This window comes from Vanacampus margaritifer, chromosome 15 (assembly GCF_051991255.1).
Source record: "Vanacampus margaritifer isolate UIUO_Vmar chromosome 15, RoL_Vmar_1.0, whole genome shotgun sequence".
NCBI lineage: Eukaryota > Metazoa > Chordata > Actinopteri > Syngnathiformes > Syngnathidae > Vanacampus > Vanacampus margaritifer.
The window spans coordinates 2,700,840-2,721,995 of record NC_135446.1 but is presented as its reverse complement, the minus strand read 5'-3'; the positions used below and the strand labels follow the sequence as shown (position 1 = coordinate 2,721,995).

Below are 21,156 nucleotides of genomic sequence, written 5' to 3'. Positions count from 1 at the left end.
GGCTGACCCATGCCTAAGCACATAAATTATTGTTGGTCTCAAACTGGTAATGTTCCCATTTGACAATCAATATGCAAACTGCGGCAGCACATTGCGGCTCATGATAGGGTGACATTATTTCATGTGTGTGCTATAAAAGGCCTCTTGTCATACTCAGTCAACGCAGCCGTGGGGTCATCCGTCAGCCAATGGGCTAGGCTGTTACTGAAGGGCACGTCTCCTAGCTCATCCCGCTTGTCGGGTCTGTTTATTAGCAATCATGAAAGAGTAAGTAAATGGAGGATGGGTGAAGTACATACATTGTATAATAGAGAAAAAAAAGACCAAAGGAAAAAATGGTTGATTTATTAAAAAAAGAAAAAAAAAGAACAGATCCAACAGAAAGGAGCAAAGCGGCACAGGGAAAAAGAAGCTAACGGTGCAAATGTGATGCAAGAGTGCCAGCTACAGATGGAACGGGGGATATGAACGCCAGGGCCATGTGGCCACCACGGGAGGAGGAAGAGGAGGAGGGCGAGCGGTGGATGTGAACTGCTGATACGAGTAATGGACAGGACCACTGGGAGTAGTTGCGAAGTAGGAAAGGGGGGTAGCACTGATCAGAGAGAATATGAGGGTGGGATGTTCGTGAGATCAGCACAAACGCAACTGGGGGGAACAATTAGTGGCAAAATGCTTGCTCTTTCAGTGGACGACTCAATTTAACAGGTCAAAGCATTCCAATAGCAGCAATAAGGATCAGAAATTAGGACCCAAGTCTGGTGGTGGGGGGGACCGAGTTGAAAAGTGTAATGCTGATCCTGTATAATAATTACAGTAATTTCTGGAATATAAGGCGCACCTGACTATAAGCCGTGCTAGCTAAATTTGGGGAATACTGGAGTTTGTTACACATAAGCCGCACCCGACTGTAAGCCGCAGGTGTTGTAATGTTACCGCACCAGGTTCCTGCTACTTTCTTTTCCATAATGAGGGCGCAAATTGTCTTGCTCTCGTTCTGTCTTCCTACTGTATTTGGGCTCACTTGGTTTCTTTTGCTCTGCCTGAGGCTCTTGCGCTTCTTTTATAGTGCGGCCCCTTGTGGTCTGATGGATAAGACGCTACTTTGTATTAGCCACAGGGTCGAATGCAAGTGAAAAAAGTAGCGGCTTATAGTCCTGAAATTACTGTACACATGTACATTGTTTCTGGTTTTTGAATTTTATTTTAGTTTATTTTGCCAAATGGTGGTGGGGTGGGGTTATGTGAGCACCCCCCTCCCCAGAGGATAGCTGAAGTTTAAACTGTTACGTAGAGCTGTCAAAATTATTTGTATAATCTACAAGTAATCAATTATCAAATCAACAACAATTTTAATAATTGATTAATAATTTGGAGCCATTTCTGATTTCAGCATATCAACAGTCATTGTTCACTAAATTATGTAGTCATTCATGAAAGAAGACTGATTATCGTCTGTCTTGAATCAAAACAAGACATTTGCAAACATCTGTTTTAACTAGGGATGTCCCGAATCGGGCCCGATCACGTGGTTGCTGACTTGATCGGAATCTGACATAGTCTCCCGATTAGGTATTGGATAAATACAGGAGTTTTTTTTTTTTTTTTTTATAACTTTTTATTAAATCTGGAGTTGGGCGGTGGCACAGAGTGACACTTAATTTTTCCGAAAAAATTATTTTTTTGGAAAGCGGAGATGGTGTGACTTGCACTGTGTGCAATGTGAGCATTTTGTGTGGCATAAAGGAGCCCCGGCGCTATTAGACACCGGCGACTTGGACGTGCTTCGTGTCATCCCGGCGGATCCAGCTGCGGGCGTGGTGCGCCGGCGACGCTGGACGCCCTTTGAAGGGAGCGGCGCCTTGCTTAGCCTAGCCTAGCGCAAATCCAGATGGTCGGACGTCCTTAGCAGGGTCGCCAAATCCCGCCCGGGCCGGCAGGCTAGCCTCTTGCGAGTCCAGACGAAGTCATGATATGGTAAGATTAAATACTGTAACGAACTAAGTGTGTTGTGTGTTTTCCGGGGTTGCCATTTCTGTTCAGCAGTCTTATGTTTGACTGTGAGTGAACGCAACACAGGTCTCACGGAAGGGGAGGGACGAGACGTGCAGTTTGGATGCGTGTGTTGTTGGGGTTTTTTCTGCTAACCTCATGAGTTGTACTCTGTTTTCCAGCGTCGGCTACAGCCAACAGTGGCGTTTGTTGAGAGAAATAAAAGAGTGACATCCCAAACAACATTTGCTGGTGGCGTTCTTGCAAGACGTTACAATACATTTTGCTTGCTTGCTCTTCAAATGCAGCCTTTTGTTTGTTGTGAAGTTGGCTTGTTTCACGCACATAAATAAAGCTGCTCAAAAGTTTGTGAACCTTGAGCAATTTGGACTTTCCAATTGTTTCAACCTGATTTTTTTGTTCAATCTGACCCATTACATTTTATATTAAATAACAGGTGTAGCTTTAGCATTTCAATGCATTGTTCTTTTCTTTCTTTTTTTAAATAAATTGTGTAGTCAAAACTAAATTCAAAAGACTTCTTGGTTAATTCATGTAGGTGCAAAAGTAAGTGAACCCTGAGCTGCTTAAAACCAGCAGTCAAGTAGGATAAGGTAGGAAAAACTGGTAGCCAAACTAACCACTGAAATGGACCAATGAAATGTGAGAGGTTTAGTGAAAAAATTATGCATCACTGACTCAAACAGACAAAACCACATCACTTAAGTCTTACCCAGGTGAACCCATACAGGTCAGTCATGCTGAGAGGAAGAGAAATCTCAGGGAACCTCGGGAATTGTGTAGTGGCAGCACATCTGTCTGGTGAAAGCTATAAAGTCATCTAAAAAAAAAAAATAGCTTCATCATTTTACTGTGAAGCAGATCATCTGCAACTAGAGAACACTGAAAATTACTACAATCCAGCCTAGAAGTGGACGACCTTCTAAAAATATCAGCAAGAACCACAAGAAAAATGATAATTCAGGTAAAAACCCAACTCGACCATCACATCAAAGGATTTGCAGACCTCTTTTGCTCCATCTGGGACACATGTGCATGCTTCAACAATCAGAAGAAAAGTCAATTGACAAGGCTTTCATGAGCGGCTTGCTAGGTAGGAAGCCTCTGTTCACAAAAAAAGATCAAAGCTGCCCATCTCAACTTTGCCAGAGTACCTGGACAAACCTGAAGCTTTTTGGAAGTCCCTTCTGTGGACAGTTGAGTCCAAAATTTAACTGTTTGGTGAAGTCAACACTGCATACCAGCAAAATAACCTTCTCCCTACAGGGAAGCATGGGGGTGAGGATGTTAAATTCTAGGCTGGCTTTTCATCCTCAGGACCTGGACAACTCCACATAGGACATCATGAATTCAGAGGAATATTGGTTGCATTTTGCAAGGAAGAGTGGCAAAAAACAAAAACAAAGTAGATGTGAAAGACTGATCACTAAAGATAGTGTTTGGGTGAAGTTCTCATTGCAAAAGGAGGTGCAATGTTCGATTAAGTGAGAGGTTCACATACTTTTGCACCCATGAAACCTGAGTTTTTCTTAAATCAACAACTTTTGTTTAATAAGGAATAACATTATTATCATTATTTTTGTCCAAGTCCATTATGTTCAATGTCAGCATTGTAGATTGGGGTATGACATTTAATAAGGTTATTTAAATATTTTATAAAAACAATCTGACCATGCCTGTATGGTTCACAAACCTTTGAGCAGCACTGTATACTGTATTTTTTTCTTCCTTAAGTAAAACAACATTAGGTTAGACCATCAATTTGTGTTAAGTAGCATGCTTTAAAACGGCTACAGCAGTTTCTCAAAAATAAAGGTCTTGTGAAAAATGAATATACTGGTTAATAATAGCCTTTGAGTAACTCATAGATGTGGCAAAAAAAAAAGGGGGTTTAAATGTTTTATAGTTTAACCACTGTCCACTAACCATATAAAGGTGTCGGGGTAGTTTTGTTTAAACTAAATAAATAAAAAATTGTTTAAATCTGTTTTTTCCCCTGCTTAATAAAATGCCGAGGTATCGGATCGAGACTTGGAATCGAGTCGGGTCCAAAAAAGTGTGATCGGGACATCCCTAATTTTTACTTTGGAAAACAATGACTGAACCAATAACATAGTACAACATCAATCCACCTTTAAAAAATAAAAAATAAATAATTCCTATACAAATATGAAGTACGAAATAAACACCAATCACTGGTTGATAAACAGTAATCAGGGGGAAAATGTTTTTGTAATACACTTTAATACAAACTTTAAATGAACCCAATTAGTCGATTAATTGATACAATAATTGATAGATTAATTAATTCAAAAAATATTCAATAGTGACAGCACTATCGGTCGGGTATTACACACACAAAAAATGTACACATTTAGATTAGCTCTTTAATGGATTTCTTTCCGTTTACAATGAGAGCTTAACCCCTTCAGACTCGCATTTTTTTTGCTGGGAAAAATGTATTTATTTATTTATTTTGATTCTTTGCTGATTTCGACTATTTTCCCACATTAGAACAATATTATTATTATTTTTTTGGGGGTATCATATTTTTAGTTGTTATAGTGGACGCTTGGATAATATGGTTGTAACGTGTTGTAAACTTACCAAGCTTGTATGCAACATTTTTAACATGAACATCATGCAAATCAACTTGATTGGTTAGTTAAGATCCAATCATGAACCAGAAGTGTTGACATCATCCAAATTATGCGTTTTATTGGTTTAGACACGCAAATGTTATGTCCACTGGGACACTCTATGGGTCTGAAGGGGTTAAAATAGGATTTCTGTATCATGTACGCACAAGATTAAGAGTGTCATGGTGCTCTGGTGTAATAACTAGACATTATTTTTATTTTTTTTTTAAAGAACATTTTAAAACAGGGTTTTCAAAACTGCGATGTTGCAATATGCAAGGACCCGCGAAGGGGTGTATGAGATTCAAAGTGTAATGCCATCCTGGTATCATAGCTACATATTTTACAAATGATCTATCGCATCCACATATTACTTCTTTTTTATTATTATTAGAAACAAGAATAGCTTAAACAATATTCCCCAAACTGTGGCATATGAATCCTAATGGTGGCTTGGCACCTACCATGAGGTACAATTCATTAAAAGCACAAAGACAGTCTGGTATAGTTATTGTTACATATCTACTTTTTGTTTAGTTTTTTACATGATGGGATTTTGTGGATAACAAACATTCATTTTAACGTGGGGGAGGCTAACCTAAAACTATAACACTGATGTAAGCAAGTGATAAGATAAACAGTATCATGAGTGAGACTTCAAATATTGTCATAATCAGCATTTTAAGCACCTTCTTCCATGCTGCCATGCATATTCACAAAGCCGATAAGTAAGCAAGCCAGCAAGCGACAATGGGTCGGCACAGGGATTCAAACTATGTCGAATGGCAAGCGCGCACGTAGACTGTGATTGGCCGCTCAGCTATTCTGAGCAGGCCTGCGAGCGTGTTGCCTTGTGAGTCAACATGAGTCAGGGCCAGCCAGAGAGCGCACTTTAGTCCTCGTGTCAAACCAAGGCCCCGGACGGCTTTTAGAATCATTCATGTGTCAACATATTATTTCATACATTTGCCTCATCTTGTTGACAGTATAACAGTTCCAACATATGTTTTGTGCTGTTACAAATGCTGTAAATTTCTATTGCTTAGCCTAGAGAACAAAAATGAATTACTACAAATGGGAAAATGAAGCCTCATGAAGCACTTTTACTATTTTTTTTACTCCTCTAGATGGTGATCTTGGTTCAAATATAAAGGCGAGTGCAATGAAAATGTATTACATTTCCACTGCCTTTTTAAAACAATAGTGCCATCTAGAGGAGTCAAAAAATATCACAAGTGCTTCATGAGGCTTCATTTTCCCATCACTAAATTAAACTAAACTAGACCAAGAAGCCGTTCGACAGATCGTGAAAAGCTTCAAGCTGTTAAAATTCCACATCCAGTTCAAGTTTACGGTCAAAGCAAACATACAAATTATGTAGATTATGAACATATTATTAACAATTAAATGTATATTTAAATCAACCTCATAACTTGCCTTAGGAATATCTGCTAGCTCAATGCTAACAAATATTTCAAAACACCGTATAGTTGAGCAAACACATTGGTGTGTAAGCAAAAAATAGACAAAACAACAAGTAGCAGCGTGGTTTGACCCACGCATGCGCAGCAAGAGAAGAAGGAGTAAGGACCACAAAGTGCTATTTGGAGTTCTTTTCGACTGAACTCAAATGTGCAAGGCGAAGTGTAACGCAAACGCACCGTTCTGTATACGATGTTATAAAAACTGCCAGGCGAAAGGTGGAAACACCTCCAACCTCTCAAAACATTTAAAAGACAAGCACCCTGACCTGCATAAGGAGCTCAAAGATCGACAGGTAGGCTTTCCGTACTTTTTGGTTGATAACCTGCTACTTTTCCCCCTTCCGCACTGTAGTTATGAATCACGTCATTTACAACTGGCTGCATGTGAAGCGTAACGGCAATGCTGAAAGGAGCGGCTACTATGAGTTGTCCTTTCATAAAATCTCATAAAAACACAAGGAAACTGTGTCTGTTGATTAGCTCAGTGGTAGAGCATCATCCGTGACCCGACTAATACATTTAAGCTAGTCTTCAATGCAGGTGGAGCTCCCAACCCGGACACTCTCACTCTACCTCCCTCCCTCCCTCCCTCCCTACCTCCCTCCCTCCCTCCCTCATTCTCCCCTCCTCACTCTCCCCCCTTACCCACCCTCTCCCCAAAAAAATTAATTAAAAGAAAGTCTTTAATGACTTTTTTTTGTTGTCTTTTGATTTGGATAAAGTACTGAAAAAAAAAGAAAAGTATCAAACCACATGTTGGCACCGGAACCGATACCAAAATGTTGGTATCGTGACATCACTAATGATGAGGCATCAACTGTTTAATTATTCTCGTCTCATTCGCATAAAAATGCAAATCTGGGGAACCGAAACATGCCATCCTGCTGTCACACTGAACAAAAAGCCAGCAACGCAACTTCATGGCATAATACAAATGAACCCAAACATTTAAATAAATCAGTAAGAAAGAAAAAAAACATTTTCGACAAGTCAAAACCATGAAAAAGTCAGTTAATTTGTATTGATTAAAGGGACATGTATATTATGTTGTAAATCAATTTAATAATTAAAAACGAATAATAATAATATAAAAATAATTAAAATTAAAAAATATATATATCATAAATAAACCATATTAAAATTAGCACAAATGGCAATTTAAAGTCTTCAATGAAGCTTTTTTTTTTTTTCAAACCCCAAACCTCAGAACTGTGAGGCAGACAAGCTAACCACTCGAACACCATCCTGCCCAGAGATATTTCCATCCAATTAAAAATATATTTATCATCAACAATTTATCGTTCATTTCAGACATTTGATTAAATGCTTGCCGTGCGTTTAAGCAGGTATCTGTTGGCAGTGCGACCACTCGAGTTTGTTAACACCACAACAGGCAGACTTTTATTGCTCCGTTCACAGGTGTGAAAAACATCACGCGTGTTTTCGCAGGGACCAGAGCCAATTGGGGAGAGCCTCGCTTTTTACAAACCCGTCCGGTGGGCAAGGCCAAGATTTCATTGTAAATCACTTCCAGGGCGAGAGGGAGATCGCGCCAAATGGGGCATTTGAGTCAGTGGACAGAAGCAGCCTCAGATTATTGTCATTTTATAAGTATAAATCATTTTTGTGGTATCTAAAAAAAAAACAATTTGTGGTATCTAAAAAAAAAAAAAAAAAAAACTTTGGGCTCATTGTGTATTTACCTTTGGTTAGTAACAAAGGAATGTGCTTGTCAGGGAAAAAAATAAGGAGATTGGTTTATTGTCAAGTAAGCTGCGAGAATTTTAGATGACTGTTCTTGGGGGGGATTTCATCTTTTCCCAGCGAGGAATAAATGTCTGGCTGCAGACATTTCGGAGATTGAGCAGGGGTGGAATTGGGGTGATAACATGGCAGGGACCAAATGCTGAGTAACAGAAAAATAATTAACAAAGCCACGTTATTTATCATTTGCCATGTGAGTAGGGCCAAATGACTCTAGGGCAAAAAAGTGTGAGAGCAATATTGACACTTTGTAGCACTTGCAATTGACGCTGGACTTGCAATAGAAGTTGCAGCTGCTGCGCTATGCTGAGCACGCCGCGTGATGAAAGCAATGTCAAGATGAAAGCGCCGACAGGCTGTGTGGATTACACGCAATTTTTCTTGTCAGGGCAGGAAATTATTCCGTCGCTGCGGCAAACGCTAGCATATGTAAATAAGAGCGCATCAGGGACCACCAAGTTGTCAAATTAATGCTATTATTTACTATTAAGTAGCATCTTAAGGGTTGGGACAAAGTATCGATTGGCTCAAATTGATTCTTTATACTTGAAAGGCACAATGATAGTGATGAAACGTATGTGTTTTTTTCCATTATATTCAATATTGTGCAACAATTTTGTTGCTTAATGTTGTATCATGTGTTACTTGCAATTTCAATACAAGTTTTCTGTATCATTATATGAAATGTGACCATGGACATGACCCTGCCTCAAAACAGACAGACAGGACAACGCTAAAAGTCTCATCTGTTAAAAGCTCAGAGGAAGCAAAGAGGAAAAAATATTAAATAGCAAAGACTTGTTAGATGTCATTAAAGCCAATATGGGAGGGAAACAAAAAAGCTACCTGCTCAAAATGTGGGGACATCTTGATAAGATCAGCCCACGGTCATTGACTTGAAGCTAATAAAAGTACCAGTTCCAGTTTTTCAAGAAATTAAAAGTGACAAAAACATTTTAAAACGTGTTTTCTCTCTCCAAATGTTAGGACAAAGGAGGGTCTGAAAATGGCCGGCACTGAATGAGTTAAATTAAATGTGACAATTTATTTTTTAAATTATCATAGTTTACCATGCAAATGTTATCTGATGAATTCAATGCAACACAGATCTGAAGCAAGTCTCAGAAACTGCACATTAACCAAAAATTTGTTTCAAGCAACTTAAACAGTAAATAATTGACGTTTTTAAAAGACACTGCTATTTTTCTTGCAAGTAAGCATTGCATGACTCTCAGTAAAAAATCCAGCGGATCCCGAAATGACCCTTTAACGCAGCCCCTAAGGCCAAGTTCTCTCTGAAGCGAGCCGCAGCCCTTTTCCAAGTATAAAAGCTCATATTCTTTGAGTGAGCCAATTTTCCTGAAGGGACAAGCACTCCGTTGGGGCCAGCCGGCATGGAGCAGATCATTTTGTAAAGACGCCGACACGGAAAGTGGAATCAACGGTTTGGGCATTGGGGGGGGGGGATGACAGGAGAGTAGACTTGGCAAGCGCTCAGCCTCCCACTCGCTTGGCAGCGCAAAAGACACAAACCGTTTGCTCACAGCAGTACATGCGTCCATTAGCATTGTTCCAGGAGATAAGAGCTTGCTGTGTGCACTTTGATTGTCACTTTACCGCCAAAACCGGCGATGAGATGCAAGGTGACAGTTGAACAAATACAGTGGCAAATGTATTGAATTGAGTAGGTATACAAAAATATAATATTGATCAACTCTTAATCACTGACCCGTTTTATCACGTCATTTGGTGGCACTCTATTTTATTAAAATTTGAAAATGTTCATGTCATTGCATAAAATATACAACGAAAGAACATGTGCCCCCTCAAGCATAAAAACAACAATCAACTATCATGCACCATGACATTCATAGCAGACACAAACACAAGACATAATATCAGTGCAGTAAAAGAAAATAATTTCATGCTACATCAATACTGAAAAGTATTTCAATAAAATACTGTATAAAAGTGCATTAAAATTAATTAAACATAACTGTAGTGTATGTTGGTGTTATGCATTGTGCTGGGAGATTTTGGAGAAAAAAAACTTGCTGAATCTGGTGGTGTGGGATCTGAATGATCTGTATCACCTCCGTCGTTTACATAAGATCTTAAATCTTTTTATTTCAGAAAATTGCAGCATCAATTCAATTCAGTTTTTACTGTCTGACATAAGAATAAAAAATAAGTTACTACATATAAATATGTGTTCTTAGTTTGACTTACTGCTGAAAGGATATTGCTAGCCTGGTTGCAATGTCTATCCCTTGCCTTATATGAACTCGTCGATACATCAAAAAATCTGAATGCATCCTAACAATATTATCCTAGCACATGATTTACATCTGACTTTATTTTTATGTTGAAACAATTCCATTTTGTCCAAATTATGTTGAAACAATTCCCTTTTGTCCAAATTATCAATGATCATGCAGTCTGTATTCTTGGAAAACTAACTAAGGCAGTATGACGAGTTACTCTGCAAATGCTCGCCATGGAAGTGAGTGTGTCAGGTTTTTAAGACTTTTACGGCCACCGGGCATCTTGGAAGAGTTACGATAAGCTTGCAAAACCTTGGCTGCAGTTGAATCGACCAGCCTAGCCAGATGTTTTGAATTTCACCGCAATATCAGAAGCAAATTAGTCTGGATTCTACAAAGTGTGGATTGATGAAATTCTGACAATTACAATTAAATGGATGTTTTTGTGTCATACTGAAGTAAACGCTCAGGCTTTGAAAAGATTTGCGCTGGCAAACAAAACCTTTCAAGAAAGCCGGAGTGCCCCTGCCAGCATTTCATGGCACCTCCCATGCACATGCACAGCCGAGGGGCTTTTCGACGGCGCACATGCGCATCTCTCCAGTCTGTCGCCCACTGCTGCCATTATCATTATCTGAATTCAAAGCTCAAAGTCCAATCACCAGATGTTTTTTTTTAATTCCCCCAAAAATTTGCCAGGTTTGTCCTTCCCTTTATGTTCTCAGCTCTCCTTTAGCAGAACACAGAAAAAAGAAAGGTTGGGAGGTGAGGATGGAGAGTTGCTGATCGCTGACACAGCCACTGAGATAGTCGCCACGTCTTGTAAAGAAATGGAAGGAGATACTAAGAGGGGTGCAGGATTGAGGACGGGGATGCTGGGCTAAGCTGGTCAAGGATTACCGCCTTTAAAATCTTTTCTCGTAGCAGACTTTATTTTTCTTTATTCTTATCTGTCAAGCTGGCAGGTGCGCATAGATAATGAAAAGTATGAAAACATGCAAGAGAAAGGGTGAGAAATGGAAGACCTAATGGGGATGGTGGATCAGTGTGGGGGTCTCTCCTCAACGGGGGACGGATGCTGACAAGCAAGAAAATAACAAAGGCCTGGCATTTAATATTTACAAACCGACAAAAGCTGTTTTTACGAGATATTCTACATGCCGTTTTTTTTTTTTTACATTTCTACTGTCAAACGCAACTATAACGCATACTAAAAAAATGTTTGTGCAGCATGCACCACAGCTAAGACCAGCTTAGATCAAATTGTGTTGCGTTAACGGGTGTCCACACTTTTTCCATAGAGAGCCAAATCCAAACATAAGCAAGATATGAGGGTGTTTACCACTGTGATGTGCAACTTTCAACTTCTTGTAACATTTTTTTTTTACTCAGTTAAAAAAGCAAGCCACCATTTCACATTTTAACTTTGATACATGCTACACAAGAGATGACCTGTGCAGTAATTGGCGAGCATGTTACACCTTTGCCTGTTGACTGTTCAAGGTTTTATGCGCGCGGTGTTTAGCGGCATTGGTCAATACGACAGCAGTGTTAGATTAGGCCTTTTAATAATTAGATAGCTGATTTGAGCTGTACGATCTACATCAACAAGCTGCACTATGCGCTATGACAAACGCATGACATCATGTTGGATTTTTCGAGACGTTTGGGCACAAGTGAGTTTGTTGGCAATAAAATAATCCAGAATGAGAATACAATTGGTCCAAATGTTAGTTGACGACAGATATACCAAGTAAAAGCTAGACAGGCTAGTTCAATATAAAATGCTCGATGTGACGCACAGATACTTAATCTACCAAACCACTCAACCTATCTAGTGTGCCTTTTTGCCTTTCTACCAAGCTTCCAATGTCCTTTCCGTCCACCTTTCTGCCAAGTAAAATACATGTCTCAATACAATACTTCAGCACAGAACAGAACATTTTCATACTAATATGAGTTCAATCAAATCTCATGTTCAAAAATCTTTTCTCTGGAAAGGTTATTATCCTGTCAGAGCCCAATTCTAACGACGACAACAGAGGAGTCAAACAAGGTGACAGAACTAGAGGGGGATGAAGAAAAAAAAGTTGACTACCACAAGTGACCTGGCGGACAAAGTGCAGTGCAGTGCGAGTGGCATAAGCATTATTATTTTGTTGTCCTAATTAAAGGCAAAGAGTACTGTGGTGCCCTTCAGGTAGGAGGAAAAAGGGCTGCGAGGTCCCCCAGGCGAGGCGCGCGCACACACACACACAGACACACCAAGCGCAAGGTCGTCCTCCTAAACGAGTCGGGGCAATAAAGCAGTAAGCAGGTTTCTCCCTTCGCTCCCATCTCGTCATCTCTATTCAGGCCCATCCATCTCTTCGCAGCCGTAATGCCATGAAGGCCGTTATGGGAATTGCCCTATTTGCACCTCCGGGCTATAATCAACCATTTTCTAGGTTTAGCATCGTCCACACACTCCCCCGCCCCTCCCCTCCTGCACAATTGCAAAACCAAAAAATAAAGATAAGACAATCTCCAGTGGGAATCAGGTGGTTAGTCCCGCCATAAAAGCTATCCAAGTTCATAAAAGCTCTTTAATATTTCCTGGGTTGCAGTTTTTTTTTTTTTTTTTTTTAAAGGTCATTATCTCCGGATACATGAGATAAATCCCCTGGCAGAGGAACATTTTTCATTTGTTGGGAATGACCAGGACTCAGCAGTGGGTGAGTGATGAATGGCTCATAAAGCCACAACAACAACACAACTATGTGGAACACAAATAGGATTCAACAAAGATTAACCATACGGGCTGTAATCAATGTAGCAAACTGACCTTTATACGGAGAGTCAAGCTTTACATACTGTTCAAAACGCTCAAGCTGTTGGTTGCGAGGGCGCCATAAAGCAGCTGTAATCTACGATATAAGGCTGCCTGCAGTCTGCACTGGCGGTTTGTTTAACTACAGTGTGGTATGGGAAAAAAAGACACAGGGGGTGGGGGGCGCTCGCTGTTCCCTCTCCCGCTGCCATTGCCTGTCTTTCTTGTTTCACTGGGAGAAAACCCCGGCATACATTATTCAGCATCATCCTTGCATGTAACATTTCACATGCTGATGACGGCGGGGTGGTGGGAAAGGAGTGAAAAACACAAGGTCGTTACGATGAAAGAGAGACTGCTAACATGCCTTGTTGCACTAGTCGCATAATCGGCCTAATGCCAAAATCATTCTGGGCGGGATTGGAAATCAATGGAAGTGCACGGACACTGCACTGGATGCTGTCCCGGGTCCCCCAAAGGCAAAATAAAAGACGTAAAAGAGGCTTGAATGTATGAAGGACTCGCATGGATGGTTGAACAGATTGCTACGGACACATTAAAAAAAAATTGATATACCGGTCATTTAAGATAGGAACATCCTGCTGATTGGACAGCAAGTTCAAATGAGTTATTTAAAAGCAGCCGCGATCAGGTCGTTAACTAATCATCGAGGAAGCCTATGGCAGCCCTGACAGTGACGCTACCTGAGCAGCGGCGCTACAGCCATTACTTGCCGGTCCTGGTGATGCCCCGAGCTGACCAAAACAGAAGTGTGCATATGCCTTGGTATTAGATGGGTGTGACAATCAGTGGATCTTATCTTATCTTATCACTTGATCTTAGCTCATTTGCTCCCAAAAACGTATAAATGTGTTCTATTTTAAATAGTACCATGCTCCCAAAGACATATTCATATGTTACGTTTTTTAAATTTATTTTTTTAACGTTAGAGCATACAAGAAGGCTTTGATGCGGCCTCTGAACTGAAGAGAATTCATGAAGCAATGGTAGTTATTAAAAAATTGGCCAGCAGTTGGCAGCAGAGTATAAGAGATCAACCAGGGCCATGTTGCAACAATTTAGCTATGTTCTAATGCTAATTGCTGCAAAACGAAAACAGATACAAATAAAAAATAATAATTCTTGATGAAAGAAGAGACTTTAATCTTTCTTTTGGTAGTTTTCATGTTTTTATAGCAATAGAAAACAATATTCAGTCAAAATCTAGTAAAACAGCCGGGAGCGAAAGGGGTTGCTTCAGTGAAAATGGCTGCTAGTCAATGAGTTAATGAAAGTGCGTGACACACTCCATACGATCTGACAACTGAAAAATTTGGCCCCCGAGATCCACATGTCTTAGTACAGTAGTACATCGTATCCGGCAAAGAAACTGTGTAAAATAAATCCGACGAGTGGCTTGCTGTGGCCTGATGGGACAAGCTGATAGTCGCAACCACAACATTAGAGCCATCAGATAATCAGGCCATTGCCGATTTGGTCGGAAGGGCGTAATCAGGCATGAAATCTTCCGGATTATATGCCTGCATGGCTGTCAAGACTACTGCCATGTGGTGGATTTGTTGCAATAAGCAAAATGTGAGCTAAGAATTTAAGCAAGAAGGGTTAGGGTTAAGTTAGTACACGACATGTACATGGTTGTCATGACTTCAAACTTAGGTGGCATTGATGCGTCCACTCCGACTCAGATCTGCCCAATTCCATCTGCCTGATTATTGTTGCATAACATAGCAACTGTGCCAAATTGGCACAATGTCGTCGTAGGTGCCAATATTGTTGGCCTCGCAGACGTGTCTTGACTCAAATGAAGCACGCCGCATTGGGTATCGTTTTAAGGCAGCCTCGTTGACTTCCGCCTTTTACGAATGCAACAGGACTGTGTCCAGTCTCGAGCTGACTCATCCTGGAGAAAACACTTTTAAAAAAAAAAACAACAACAAAAATTCCCCAGTGAGAATAGGTTCTGAAGTTGAAACAGGAATATTGAAGAAAATCAAGTCACAGTTTTTGTCTGTGAAGGGGATGGCAGGTGAGAGAAATTAAACAGAAGATGAAAGAAAAAGCAAAAGGGAATATTTGCAGAGTGATGCGATTACCAATGTATATGCCAGCGCGCGCGCGCACGCCACACGTACACACACACACACACACACACGCACACGCACACGCACACACACGCACACACAGTGGCAAAAAGGCACAAGTTGAGGAATTAAGGAATTAGAAAGACCAAAAGGGGGGCTGAGAAGATAAGAGAAATTTATGGTTAGGATTACTGATTCTTGTTACGTTTAAACTGAGGCAAAGGGGATCACACCTTAATCCAAATTCCAGAAAAGGGAATTTGGAAATTGCAGGGTAATAGCTAAATTCCAAACACCCAAACAGACCCGTTGAAAAAACATTGCATCAAATCAACAGAAGTCCTTGATGAAGAATGAACTTGATGAACATGAACATTTATGTGAAACTCTCGCAATCATGCGCTACTCAGAGATGAAACCTCATGCAAATCACATCCAGCAATCTGCATTGGTACTCGAAAACCCACAGCGGTTCGCTGGAAGGGTGGATCAAGGGTACGGACAAGTTCTTCCTCAGTATCCTAACATTACATATTTATTTATTGCAGCGGCAGAGACTTCTTCACTCGCCCCTCATTAGCGGTGCCTCCTGCACGTCCTCTCACCTCTCATGCTTGTGCTTCCTTTTCCGCCTTCCAGGGTCTTTTTAACACAGAGATGTGAGTACGAGTAGGCGGAAGCTTCTATTTTGGTCAGTTGATATGTCAAAGCCTGTTTAAGTGGAAAAACAAAGTGAGAACTGTAAGCTCTCAAACTGTCCACGAAAAGCAACAGTGCTTTAACCGCAAGCTCTGGGGCTGTTTTTGCCAGTCGTGGCCTGAGGCAGGGCCAAAGCACTCATTTCACAAGTGGGCGCCAACTTAAGCAAATGATCATGTTGCATTTACTGCAACTGCTGCTCATCTCCATGGTGGCCAAATATTTTGCAGCGAAACGTGACCATTTAAGCAAGCCACTCTCATTACCATGACTATATTGTGACATTCCGAATTGTCAGTTTCTTTCCATTAACATCAGCTGGTGAGCCAGATATAATTAGTGGCGGGGCAATTTTGGCCTACGAGCCAGACGTTGCCGACTCCTGCTCTAAAATCTCTTCAAAGGTGTACACATGATGCTGTAACCAATGTAGAACAACTGGAATATGCTTTACATTCACAAAAGCCTCAACGATCTAAAACAAAGTATTGCAAATCTGTGATGACGAAAATCGCGAGCATGCGCACAGCGAAAAACAATGCCCCGATCGATTGAGGTGTTACAAATGTGTTTATCTGCACATTTGCAATTCGGGTTATGAAAGGGGTAAGTAACCCAAGGGGTCTTATTCGAGGGTTTTAAAACCCGAATAAAACCATAATTTATGGGTGTTGAAAAAAAAATGATTCTGCAATATATCACGATTATTACAGTGTCCAATTCTTGTATTGATTCGATATGCGGCCGAATTCATTTTTAATGGAAATATTCAACAAAATGTCTTACTTAGGATTAAGGTTCACACTTAAAACTCTGAAAACCTAAATATGTTTTTAGGGGTCCAGTGGACAACGAGTGTAGTTAGCTATGTTTTAGTGCTTTACATTGGATCTTTTTGAATATATTGGTGTCTGCTGCTGGTGAGGAGGCATTTTGCAAGAAGTTTCCTACTTAAGTTAGGAAACCTTCGCAGGGTCAGTGATTACATGCTGTGACTGTTGACCTGAGTACTCTTCATTGCCTGACGCATAAACCAAATGATTTATTATATATATATTAATATAACTTGGAAATATCTGAGATTCAATGTAGCTAAAACAAGACCTGCCTTCACACTTGGCCTCTTTTTCCACAATGCACGATTATGTCTTAACAATGGATGTATCCATCAGTTCAATAACCTTTCAGTGAGATATGAATGCTAGATCCAATGATCACATCTTTCTGTCATAATCGCAAATGTTTCTGTATGGGTTTCCTTTCAATTAGTCTTTTTACGCTTTGTATCAGTGCCTGCAAATATTCATAACCCAGAATGCTTGATGTTGTATGATCCTTTTATATACTGTAGGTTTCCAGAGTTAGAACAGCATGTTCTTGTCTTTCTGTCTTGATCTTGGGGATAGAGGTAGCATATTTTCTTTTCAGTAGGCTGCTTATGTGTCTAATCATGAGGTTTCAGATAGCCAAGTGTGCAAAGAGCAGTTTTAGAGTGTTTGCATAGTATTCCTAGCTTTTGGACTCTTCTGGTTTATTCTTCAACAAGGCTTATTCCGAGCTCCGCAAGGAATTGCCTTCTCTTGGATGCATGGCGCAGTACTTGCTAGTCTGCAAAGTTTGCAATCCTCTATTGTGACCTGATCGGTACCATGGACGAACCATATCATTAGCTTTCATGTTTTCCTTGGTTGACCTCCATAGCTGGATCAGGCTGCCTCCCAAGACACATTCTTAGGTCACTTATAATTTCAAAATCGATTTTGAAAATTGGGGTTCATTGGACCCCAAAAGCTGAGATTGGCTGGCAACCAGTTCAGGGTGTACCCCGCGACTAGAGATTTAGTGTATCACTTAACTCCGTGTGGGACCTGTACCGATGGTGGCAAAATTTACGGTGAATCTTAAGTTGTGACAGAGCAGGAGTAGATGTGTTGGTAATTTTCTATGCCGCACTTGAACGCAGCAGTGTACGCACCACCAGTGTACTGACGTCACCCACTCGCGCTGGATTTCATTCACTCTACATTTTTGGGTTTGTGTGGAAGCAAGCGAGATTTGACCGCCGACAAGCCAAACGAGAGTGAAGCTTCGCGGTTCCTAGCATGCTTTGGTTGAGCGTAGTGGCCCACCTGGTGCGAGGACTTCTTGGTGCTGAGGCCAAACGATGGCTGGGATGTTCCCCGCCATTGCTCGCCATTTCCAGGGAGCCCCGCCGCGTCACTCGCCTCTCTCTCCGGCACGGACACAGTAGATGTCGTGTCTTTACCCACCGATTTGAATCATGTTGCAAGGTGTGTGGCTTTACCATCGTTACAATATGTTATAGAGTTTTAGAAGAATATTTACCACGTACTTATACCATATTCATAATTTCATGGGTAACGATAACGGATTTGAATTCATCGTGCTATATGCGGCAGGCCCGTTCTTGAAAATGTGTTTAAGCAACTGCACAAGGAACCAAAATAACACTAATACAATTATTTATCTTTTGTTCTTGTATTACTGCTTATCGTTCTTTTTTGTTCATTGTAAAGAATTTTGCGTCTCACTTTGCAATTAATTTGGTATTATTTACATATTATTAATGTAATACTTTGTTTTTTGTTTGTTTTGTTTTTTACTCCATCCTCTCTGGCTCACGTGTTTTAAATTCATGATGTTTTATTATTTGTCAGACTTTATTTAATGAAAAATAACTTTTTAAGTGGATGTTATTTAAAAAATATATATTTTATTGTTAAATAAATTAACATTTATTACCACAAACAACAGAACAAAAGTACCGAAAATTGGTACTGTGCAGTACCGGTATCGATACCCCGGTGCTGACAATTGGACTCGAACCGGGTCAAATGCGAAAGGTACCCATCCCTACTTGAAGGCAGTGCATGCTGTTTTTTCAACATCCATCCATATTCCAATAAATGTAGCAAATATGTTTGCATTTTCGCAAATAGTTTTTCTTGCCAGCATAAAATTTTTGGTCATTCGAATTTGCCACCCCTTCGTCCACTGCATCCCCTCCAACCCGTTTGGCGAGTGCCCAACAAATATTAAATGAGAACATTTTGACTTTAACTTGACGCCGAAGTTGGAAGCGTTGACGCGGCGGCTATGACCACATCATAAAGCCTCACCAGCTAACGATGCTAACACCGAAAAACGCGGAGCACAACCGAGCACTTCTGCTCAGGCGGACGTTGAATCGGACGACGAAGAGTGCCCCGAGTCCAATGCATATTCATCGGAGGAGTGGGTACAGTCTGCTACTTGCTATTCCCCGTAAAATAAGGCTGTCAAGAAAGTGTAACGTCTGCACGCGAAAGGGGCAATCGCAGTGAAACTAATCTGTTGTGCAAATCCTGCTCCGTCTCCTTGCACGCAGGGGAGTGTTACAAAAAGAAAAACTGTATTTGAAACATCCACATAATTGTAAATAGTACCACAGTTGCACACATTTGTAAATAATTTGCCAAATTGTTTTGTCAAATTGTTACACTGTTGAATGGAAATAAACGTATTTTGCAATCTAAAAACACTTTTTCATTGCTGTTGGTAGTGTTTTACAGAAGTAAAGCACTATTTAGGTGTTTGTGGCATCATTCATGGACAAAAAGAAGTGTACAATTCACTAGAGTGCATGAAATAATATTGTTTCACAAAAAGCTTGTTTTCTCCGTTTTTTGTTTCAAAACAGAGCATTTCGGTGAAACTAACCATTTTTTATTGTTGATTACTGAAAAACGGAATAAGGTAGAAACAAACTTTCTGATGAAAGATGAGTCAAATCTTATTTGGTAGTATGTGTGTTTCCATAGTCCAAACGACATTTTCTGTGGACCTTGAAAGATCAGTCAAAATGCTTAAATAGGCTGGCACTGGTGGTATCCCTTTTCTGAAAACGTCTGGCAGTCAAAGAGTTAAAAGGGTTATTGCCTGCATGTAAATGTAGTGTGTTAAAGGCTCAATGTGAGCCCAATTAAATTACATTTGATGAGAAATCTTTCCAAATGCCTAGCTGCTACAGCTACCGGCATATGCCTCATTTTTTTGTTGAGAACATGAGAAAGGAATTTTTCAAGGTTTTCTGGACACTGGGTGTGCAATCCACAAAACATTTAGAAAATGAAAGACTGCTGACTCATTTCAGTCTCTGCCAGCCTTTTCCTCTGAGGCCAAAGAAACTTGGGGTTGGTTAAAACCTAAAAAGCTGGCTACAAAATTAAACGAGACAGTGTCAGATCAAAAGTGTTGCTTGAGGAAATCCTACAGCTTCCTTTATGATTGCAATATATATATATATAATCCATGTTTTAAAATTGGTCTGATTTATTGTTCTGATTTTACATACTGTATTTCATAAGTGTTTATTATTACATTGGATGGACGGTAATATGTATTTGAAGACATCTGTGAGAATAATTTGTGGGAAAATGTGCAGGCTGTGTACCAACCAGACTGTGAGCTTTCAATATTGTTACAGCCATACTGAAAATTAGATACGTTTAATAGGAAAAACAGGGTTTGTTCTTAAAAACCTCCCTGGCCTGAAGAGACTACGAAGATTACACTTCGAGCCACTCTCTGAATAGAAAGCAGAGAGATGCTTAAGTTAACATTACGAACACAAACTGTCTGTCACATAGAAATTCTGCGATGACACGTGAGGTTTTAATACCTGACGAGGCAACAAGGCTTTCAATAGCAACCTTTACCCCCCCACCACCACCACCAAACTATTTCTATTACAATTGAACAGAAAACGACAGTGTCAGCCAACAAACACAAAAAGACCCTTTAAAAGACGAGATTATAGCCAGTTCCCAAATAGTGGCTTTGGTCCATTCTCAGCTTCCTATGAAAATCCATTAGCGTGTGAATGAAGCCTCTAAAAATAAAATAAATAAATAAATAAAAAAGCATGTGAATGAACGGACGCCGAGTGAATGGAGTTTTCTAAACGCGCTGATCTGCAACCAGGTGAGCTGGGAACACACTGGAAGGGAGTTCCAGTCAACAAAAGGTTCCTGATGTTCATTGCTATTTTACTGAATGTCGGACACGTCAAGCTTTTAAGTGCCCGGAAGATTCTTTCATGCTGCTAGACTGCCTTTGTTTATCCGTTTTTCCATTTGTTTTGCTTAAATAACCCCCGTTCCTGTTTTTGCCTTTATTTGTAACAAATGTATACTTTATTGCCGCTGTTCATGTTTTAATGCACAAGCGGTTAGTTTTTTCATTTTCAAATCGATAAGCCCATGATTATAAAGTGAGTTAAACCTCAGTCGTTTGCTCCTTTTTGCAATACGCCATTCTGCTAAATTGGATTTTTGACATGGTGGCGTGCACAACAAAACAAGAGCAGAAGGCTTCTTTTTA

General features: G+C 40.2%; 1 protein-coding gene across 2 annotated transcripts in view; it reads right to left on the bottom strand.

The window, feature by feature from the left end:
- snd1 (staphylococcal nuclease and tudor domain containing 1) overlaps positions 1–21,156 on the bottom strand; it is a 203,500-nt gene that overhangs the window by 82,799 nt on the left and 99,545 nt on the right. The window contains exon 17 of one of the 2 annotated variants that reach the window (XM_077544072.1): positions 2,736–2,833. The exons of the other annotated variant lie outside the window; for it this stretch is intronic. Within the exon in view, the coding sequence (XP_077400198.1) occupies positions 2,822–2,833 (12 nt within the window). The 3' untranslated portion in view covers positions 2,736–2,821. Of the gene's footprint in view, positions 1–2,735; positions 2,834–21,156 lie in introns of those variants that run through there. 2 annotated transcript variants of the gene reach the window in all.